The sequence below is a fragment of the Protomyctophum bolini genome (genome assembly GCF_963924005.1).
Source record: "Protomyctophum bolini genome assembly, chromosome: 1".
NCBI classification, from domain to species: Eukaryota; Metazoa; Chordata; class Actinopteri; order Myctophiformes; family Myctophidae; genus Protomyctophum; species Protomyctophum bolini.
The window spans coordinates 51654712-51664130 of NC_137862.1; the positions used below are offsets into that span (position 1 = coordinate 51654712).

Here is a 9419-nt window from a genome sequence, read left to right on the forward strand (position 1 = left end):
TAAAGAGATCAACTGCTGCAGCAACGATGTCATGAAAGGCAATTAAGTCTCCACCAAAAAAAACCCTGAACCTAATCGGGGTGTTAAGAGACCAAGGTTTCTCCCCCACAGTTCCCTGCAGTGGCCAGTGAAGTCAAACTGTGCGTCTGTACCTGAAAGGGACATGTCAAAGGCCAGAAAGCCCACCTCCTTTTAATGTCCTGTCAGTAGCAACTCAACCTGCACCCGAAATAAGCCCTGACCCCTCCCAGAGAAAGTTAATCCTTGGAAATGTAATGATTAGTCGCCAGAATAAAGATCCTTGGTGGTCTAAAACTTGAGTTATTGGTAAAATAACAGCAGGTTGGTGGTCATTTTGAAAAACAATGGCTGCCATGGTCACAGGACAAATCTAAATAATACCACTGTATTCCTCATCTTTTAAAATGTATGATTAGTCGCCAGAATCAAGATCCTAGGTGGTCTAAAACTTGGCCATTTTGTAAAACATGGTCACCACGAGACAAATCTGTGATGGGCGTTTAAAATATCAAACAATTTAATGCTTGTCAGACCAGGTGCTCCACTGTTGCAACAAATATAAACAGGAAAAGGAGTCTCCAGGCTAAATCTGTTGACAATATTTTCTGATTAATTTAAGACTTTACAAAAAACCTGACGGAGTTGACGGAGACGTGGGACACACATTTGATATGAGATATTTATTGGAAAATATAAAATTAACTGTGTATATTGTGTACTATGTTGTTGACAATCTACTTTCATTTAGTATGTATATTTATGTGATTGTGACAGTATTAGACACTTTTTTGGCAGTTTGAAATTGTGACCACTTGCTGAGGACAGGCTAAATACAGGCATTTTTGGGTACAGAGCCTGCTTTAACTAATTCAGATGGAATATGAAAAATGTCATAAGAATACACAACTGTATTACACTTAACTTAAGTGCTTTTATTTTTATGAATTAATTTATTTTTAACATAAATAAGGCTCTTATGTGTGGGACATGTTTTTTCCACTTTTGTCCCTCATCTCAAGAATGCTAAGTATACAAAAAAACGACATTCACTTCATCATGACTCTGATGAAGGCCGCAAGGTCGAAACGTTAGTCGTTTTTGTATACTTAGCACCTAATAAAAGGCTCTAAATGTCCGTGCTGCTCCAGTCTCTTCTCCTTATGCAACTCATGTCCCTGGCCTGTACCTGTGAAGCACCGGATAAGCCGCTTCAGGCTTGAGACGCGTTGGACGTTGACGTTGGTAGACTCCCTTTGTTCCTAGGAATTAATTATCGGGTGAGCTCACACGGCGTGCAGAGCAGACTTATTAATTATCGGGTGAGCTCCACACGGCGTGCAGAGCAGATTTATATGCCGCACAATGTGCACAGGTCATCTGACGATGTCCCCACAGCTGACAGCGAGCGGAGGGGACCGTTCTATATGGCTGTGTATACTGGAACACATGAAATGTATGTAAGATCACGTGACTAGGGCTAGAGCATTTGGAGATTGTGGAATAGTTCTCTGGCTACGTGAGACTATGGCATCTACAGTTTGACCGTCATACGTTATGAGATGCTACAGTTTGACAGTCATAAGTTATGAGTTCTACAGTTTGACAGTCATAAGTTATGAGTTCTACAGTTTGGCAGTCATAAGTCATGAGGTCATAAGGTCAGGGGACAAAAGAGACACACTCACCAATTTCTGCAGGAAGATGCATCGTGGCTGAGCCCTGATGCACAAACGCTCTGGGGAGACAAGTACGTTGATAAATAACTCTATTAAAGTAATACATTGTATTCATAGTACATATAGACCGCCTTGCAAGAACCTGGTCAATAGCATGTTGTATGATAGGACGACACCAGCACCTGGTCAATAACATGTTATATGATAGGACGACACCAGAACCTGGTCAATAACATGTTGTATGATAGGACGACACCAGCACCTGGTCAATAACATGTTATATGATAGGACGACACCAGAACATGGTCAATAACATGTTGTATGATAGGACGACACCAGAACATGGTCAATAACATGTTGTATGATAGGACGACACCAGCACCTGGTCAATAACATGTTATATGATAGGACGACACCAGAACCTGGTCAATAACATGTTATATGATAGGACGACACCAGAACATGGTCAATAACATGTTGTATGATAGGACGACACCAGAACATGGTCAATAGCATGTTGTATGATAGGACGACACCATCAATAACATGTTATATGATAGGACGACACCAGCACCTGGTCAATAACATGTTGTATGATAGGACGACACCAGAACATGGTCAATAACATGTTGTATGATAGGACGACACCAGCACCTGGTCAATAACATGTTGTATGATAGGACGACACCAGCACCTGGTCAATAACATGTTGTATGATAGGACGACACCAGCACCTGGTCAATAACATGTTGTATGATAGGACGACACCAGAACCTGGTCAATAACATGTTGTATGATAGGACGACACCAGAACATGGTCAACTAGAAAGCAGTTCCTGTAGAAACTGCGTGGGCTCGCATAAAATGCAATGTATAAAGTTATTGCCGTGTCAAGTTTGAAACTCGGGGCCCGGAGTAATAGTGTTCCCATTGGTGGTCTAAATCCATAATCAAAATTTCGGGACTGTAGCATATTGTAAACAAAAGTAGAAAATGTATTAAAGCTGAAGTAAAAGTTTAAAAAAGTATGAACATTTGGAAAAACTATAGTTTAAGCATATATAACTGCATAAAGCGGAATAAAGTATGTGGAAGTTGTAGAAGTGTTTTTAAAAGTTTTTCTTTAAAGGTAAAAAAAAAAAAAAACTTTATTAAAAAAAAATCAAGTTTATTCTTAATAAGTAAAAAAAAAAAGTTGAAGTTTTTTCTTAATAAGTAATTTTTTTTTTAAGTTTTCAATTTTTTCATTTTTTTTCAATTTTTAATTTTTTAATTTTTAATTTTTTTTTTTTCATTTTTTTCCATTTTTTTCCATTTTTTTCCATTTTTTTTCCATTTTTTTCAATTTTTTCAATTTTTTTTTAAAAAATCAAAAAAAAAAAAAAAAAGTTTTCATTTTTTTTGCGTGCGTGCGTGCGTGCGTGCGTGCGCTTGCGAGAGCTGTGTAAAGGCCAGCCAATAGGAAGACAGGGTGTGTGTGTGCGTGTGTGCGTGCGTGCTCTTGCGAGAGCTGTGTAAAGGCCAGCCAATAGGAAGACAGGGTGTGTGTGTGCGTGCGTGCGTGCGAAGACAGGGTGTGTGTGTGTGTGCGTGCGTGCGTGCGTGCGCGCGCTTGCATGTGTCTAGCCTAATTGCACAAATAGCAGACCTACAAGCTCACAAGGTATCGCAGAGCAACTCATTGAGATCTTGTAACTTTAATGTCAGCCCTGTAATTAAGCCCTTATATGTCTCAGCTGTGGAAGTAAAAGACTTCCAAGTTCTATGCCAGTACTATGACTGGGAGATTACAATGGTTCTGAATGGGGGGAAACTATGCCCCGAACAATTGCTCTATCGCAAAAAGTAAAAGTCGAATGCAAATATTTTTTTCGCTGTGAGTGGCCTGAGATATTGAGGTACACCATGTGCGATTGTGGTGTTGGTACGATTGAAAATGTGGTTATAAGAGCGAGTTAAGAATTGTCAGCGCGATAATTTCCTCGTAAGAATTATACAATGGAGGTCAATGAGCAGATTGACTGTTTTTGTGTCACTTAAAAGGCCGTAGTTCACATTCTGTATGTCTCTGTGCTTTGGTGGTCACATTGTGTGAAAGAGGACATGTGTGGCTACAAAATGACCAAAGAACATGCGTGTAAAATGAATACTTTGTCCGGGACGACAATTTGTTTGGTAAATTTTCAAGGAAAGAATTTCAGTCTCCACACTCTAGTCAAAGAAGCCCCGCACTCTAAGATGGCACTAATTACGCGAAACGGCCTGCGATTGAACTGCGATTTCGGAAAAACCGTTTAACGTATTCGAATACGGTTTGAACCGTCCAGAGTCCAGAGTCGTGTGAGCGTTCTAAAGTTTAAATCACGTTTCTACGACAAAGTATGCCAGAGTAATGAGGCTGCAAAAGTGAGGTTGATTTAGAGATAAATCCCATTCATTGTCTATGGGAGGCAAAAACTATAAATAAAGTTAAATATTTTAAAAAGTATAAACTTTTTCAAAACAACTTTTTCACCAATGAAAGTTCAAAGATAGATGAACATTATAAAGTTTGAATGAAGTTTCAAAGTGAAAGTATGACGGAGTAATAAGAGCTCAAAAAAGTTAACTGTGAAAAATGGGACCTTTCTTCCATCGACTCTCATTATAAAGGATGTTAAAAAAAGTTAAAAAGTATAAAAAGTATAAAAAGTATAAAACTTTGTAAAAATAAAAATACAAGCCACAATCACTTCAAAGAGCTGAACAGTTTGAAGTTTGAACAACATTTCTAGCATAAAGTATGTGGAAGTAGTAGGGTGTCAAAAAAAACGGCGGAATAAAGAATAAAGAATAAACATAGGTTGGCAATAACTAGTGTGTGCTCGCTGTAGCGAGCCCACAATAACATGTTGTATGATAGGACGACACCAGCACCTGGTCAATAACATGTTATATGATAGGACGACACCAGAACCTGGTCAATAACATGCTATAGGACAACACCAGGGGCATCTGGGCAGCCATGTAACATTCTTTAGAAAAATGCTTTTAAGCAATGTAATGTAAGTATGTAATAGTAAGTAATGTAAACTAATAAGTAATCTTGGACATGTAAAATCATGTACCTTCACCCTGTAAAGTAATCATGATGTGAACATGCAGCACGGTACATCATTATCACACTTCATTTATATTACACAACATTGTTGTGAATACTTTATGAATACATTATTTTACTTAAGACCATTGCTCCAAATCGTTGCTGTTGGGAGGAATCCTCCTAACTCCATGTTTTAGGTTTTGATTTTCTATTTTCCAAGGGCGCTAGCCCCTCCTATACACAGGTTTAATGTTTGTCTTTGGTTCAAAGTTTGTTTAGTAAACTCATTGACAATAAAAGGGAACATTTACGTCATATTGTCTCTTTATTGTTAATGGTGTTTAATGTTTGTGTTGGCACCGTTCGTTTTACATCACCTAATCAATATGAGTTAGACTTTAATATATTAGCCCCCTCACTTCACACGGGTGTGATTTTCTCTCTCCATAAATCAGTGCTATTGAATACCCTTTACGTCTGTGTGTTGTTTCGAAAATATTGAACCAATGGAAAGTAGTAAAAAACACTTGGGACAAAACCTCTTAACTCCATTGGACCCTCAAACGGTCTGCTAAAGCAGCTAACTCCACCACCTCTCCCCCTCTCAAACTGTCTGCTAAAGCAGCTAACTCCACCTCCTCTCCCCCTCTCAAACTGTCTGCTAAAGCAACTAACTCCACCACCTCTCCCCCTCTCAAACTGTCTGCCAAAGCAGCTATAACTCAACCACCTCTCACCTGGGGGACCCCCTAGCAGAGAGACAGTGAGTCAGTGGACCCGGACCCCCTGGGACCACCTCAAGGACCCCTGAGGGTCCCCCTAGCCGTGGACCCCCCGGGACCACCTCCTCGCCGTGGGCCCGGGTCGGCCCATGCTGGCGTCATCTCGCAGTGTGCTCTCATTGGCTGACTGACCTGCTGCGCATGCTGGCGTCATCTCGCAGTGTGCTCTCATTGGCTGACAGCAGGAGCTGGACGGTTCTCCTGGCCTCTCTCCACGCCTCGAACCCGAGACCCATGAACGCATTCAGGGTTGGCTGGAAGCAGAGGTGACATGTCATAAAACAAGTTATAACACGTTACAGACATCTTAATAACATGCTATATAACATGTTATAGGCCCCACATAGAACACATTCAGGGTTGGCTGGAAGCAGAGGTGACGTGTTATAAAACATACGTTATAAAACATATATAACATGTTATATAGAGCCATGAACACGTTCAGAGTTGGTCGAGAGCACAGGCAACAAGTTATAACGTAATGTTATTAGAGACATGGCTGGTAGGAAGGAGCAGAGAGGAACACGTTAGTGTTGGTTCTAAATATGGTGGGCACGCTCCAGCGACCACCCACTAGTTTACAGCCATCTAACTACATCTAACTACTTATTTACACATTATTTACTATACCATCATCTAACTACTTCCACATATTTTGTGATAAGATCCCACAATCTCAGTGTTAGCCGATACCGAATACCAATACCAGTGTTGTGATCTGTGTGTCATGTTTATAGCTATATATATATATATATATATATATATATATATATATATCTCGTGCTGTGTTTATAGCAGACTCCTCACTCAAATGTGCACTTGCGCCGGTTTGGGCGACTCCAAAGCAAAGTCCACATTGTATTCACGTGCCATAGTGTCAACCCCTTCCTTACCTCTGTTTCGGATCGGTGGTTAGACTGGCATATTCGCCGATACCGATATGACCCGGTATGACAAATAAGTGCCGATACCCATACTTTTCCGATATACCGATACGGTATTGGGACATGTTCAGCTTCATGCAGTTATTGAGGGTCTCCTATTATACAGGTTTATTTTTAGTTCAATGTTTGTTTTAAAAACACCAATAAACTTTGTTTTGTCACCGTTTGTTTTACATCATCATTACATCACCTAATCATAGCAACATGAGTTAGAATTCCCTCCTCGATGTTGTAAGATGATAAGAGTGCCCCTCACTTCACACAGGAGTGATTTTTATTTATTTTTGTAAACGGTCTTGCATGAGGAAGGGTCAGATCTCTCTGTGGTTGCTATGACAACACATGGTTGCTGTGACAACACATGCTGGTGTGGTTGCTATGACAACACCAGCAGTGTCTTTCTCGCCCGCCTAGTGGCGAAAAATAAAACTTCTGGGAACTCAGATTACACCAGCAGTGAATTTGTCACCCTCTATTATCACGGTGCCAAAAATGCTCCATATTTGTTGTCATTTTTTTTAAACCTTTTCTTCAGCTGTAATACATGTTCTACTGACATTGTTTAATACATGTTCTACAGCAATAATTTTCACAAAACAGCATTGGCTCATAAAAACTTCACTCAAAAAATGTACTTCCGTTGTTTTGTCTATAGGTCCAAAGTTCACGTGTAGAAGTTTCGTGCATTTTGATCAAAGATCCTGGGACGAGGTATATTTGAACTGTTTTTTGAATTTGAATATTTTGAATCATTCAAAATGGCGAGTGATCTAAAGGTCAGAGGTCAAAAGTAAAAGCATGCTACTTGTTCGGCCTATGTGAATCGAAGTTTCATTGCCGACGGTCAAACGGTTCATGAGCTATACGTTTGCATTTACAATTGTGTGCTATAGCGCCACCCTTTGGCCAATGGTTGTGGGCTGCACCGACTGCACGCTTCAGCCAGAACTGCTAGTTTTGGCGGAAGGAGGTGGAGGAGAAGGAGAAAAAAAAAGGCAAAAGCAATAAGGGACCAAGACAAAAACAATAAGGGACTAAGCTTGGTCCCTTAATAATAACAACAACAACAACAACAACAACAACCTGATCAAAGACATCCTGGTGTTTGGACAGCAGAGGTCCTCTGAACAGACTCTTCACGGCACTGAGATCCAGAATGTGCTCTCCAATGGCAACCCCGATGCGATGTCTGGTCTGAGGAGACGATACAGAATACATGAACATAAAACGGAACAATGGCTTCACTGCACTGAGGTTCACAATGACCTGCTGGGGCCGAGGAAAGAAAAACAGAAACAGGCCTACCACTATTTGCCACTTTGTGTAAAGAGGATGCAATGTGTTTGATTGATTGATGTATTGAATGATTGATACGAATAGTATGTAGAATGGGCTACAGTTCCAGGAAAGTGTACAGGTCAAAGGTCAATGCAAAATCTGCTAAGAGGATGAAACCAGGAAACAAAAAAAAACTTTTAAAGAGTCCTCCATTTTCAATTCATCAGAACATTACATTAAGTCAGATTTTTGTTCTTTGAAAAGTTCCACAATACAGATCATACATTTAGCTCAGACACAGTCCAATTGGAACGTTCTCTGTGTGCATGCGCGCAAAATTCCAAAGTCCATTTTTACTTCCATGAATCAGCAACAGGCTATAACGTTACTGTACTCACGTCCTGGGCTGTGGAGAACACTCCGTAGGGCAGGTTGTGGAAGGAGAAGTGAGAGCTCTCGTCAACTTTGATGAAGGACATTTTCAGACTGCAGTTGTTGTGCTGCTGCTGCTGCTGCTGTGGGATTCCTGGGAAGAGACTGAACAGAGTGAATAAGCGCTTCCAGATGTGCACCGCAGCCATTGGACAGGCTGAATGGCCACTGGGCAGCCAATCACAACACTGCCTCTTATATCCACCCCAGAGCACATAAGAGTATAGACAGAGTTACGACATTGAGGGGGCAGGAAACAGCCCCGGTCGGGTCACGTGGTTCATTCATGAATAACTCGCGGGCGCGTGAGCCCAATGCATTCCGGAAACTTCCATACAGTCTATGCAGAAGAGCCTGAAGGCCCCATAAAGTGAACGGAGTTGTCGTAACTCTGTCTTACTCTATAGCTCTGATCCACCCTAGCCCAGACCCCAAACCCTACTGGGTAAATAATACCCCCCACCCCACCCCCCCCCAAAAAAAAGAAAAGACAAAAAAGTTTTTTTGGTGAGGAATGACTAAGCAAAATCGATACAGACATGGAAGTGCCTTAATTCTAGGAACACTGGTGGAAAGTAACTAAGTACATTTACTAGTATTGTAATAATAATAATAATAATAATAATTTTGAGGTATTTTTTATAATTTTTTACTTAACTTACTTTAATTTCTACCGGTAGCCTATTATACATTTTGGCTACTTGAAATTGGGCAATGTATAAGGCGATGCATTGTGCGCTTGTAGATCTGCCATTTTCTAAACATTGACATTTTATACATTTGAAAGTAGCCTAAAAGTACTTTATGTGATTTTTGTTAAACAGTAAAAATCACATTGAGACTAAAGTCTCAACAAATAACAGTTAAACAGAGACAGAGAGGAATAACAAACAATGAAAACAGACACTCTTGCAGCACAATGTGTGCCCTCTTCTCTTGTGAGCTTGTAGATCTGCTATTCTATTATCTTGTGAGCTTGTAGATCTGCTATTCTATTTATCTTCTCTTTTGTGAGCTTGTAGATCTGCTATTATTAATTCCTCTGTTTCATTAAACAACCACATTATTGTACAAGTACAAAAGTAAAAGTAACCATTTCTGTTGAGTGGTGTTAAATTTGACAGCCACACGCACGCACACACACACACACACACACACACACACACACACACACACACACACACACACACACGCACACGCACAC

General features: G+C 40.4%; 1 protein-coding gene across 1 annotated transcript in view; it reads right to left on the reverse strand.

The window, feature by feature from the left end:
- The window catches only part of fah (fumarylacetoacetate hydrolase (fumarylacetoacetase)), a 21656-nt gene extending 13316 nt beyond the window's left edge, over nt 1-8340 (reverse strand). The window contains exons 1-4 of the mRNA XM_080757700.1: nt 8182-8340; nt 7589-7699; nt 5694-5815; nt 1707-1756 (exon numbers count right to left, since the gene is read on the reverse strand). Of these exons, the coding sequence (XP_080613826.1) occupies nt 1707-1756; nt 5694-5815; nt 7589-7699; nt 8182-8262 (364 nt within the window). The 5' untranslated portion in view covers nt 8263-8340. The remainder of the gene's footprint in view (nt 1-1706; nt 1757-5693; nt 5816-7588; nt 7700-8181) is intronic.
- Nucleotides 8341-9419: the final 1079 nt, after the last annotated feature.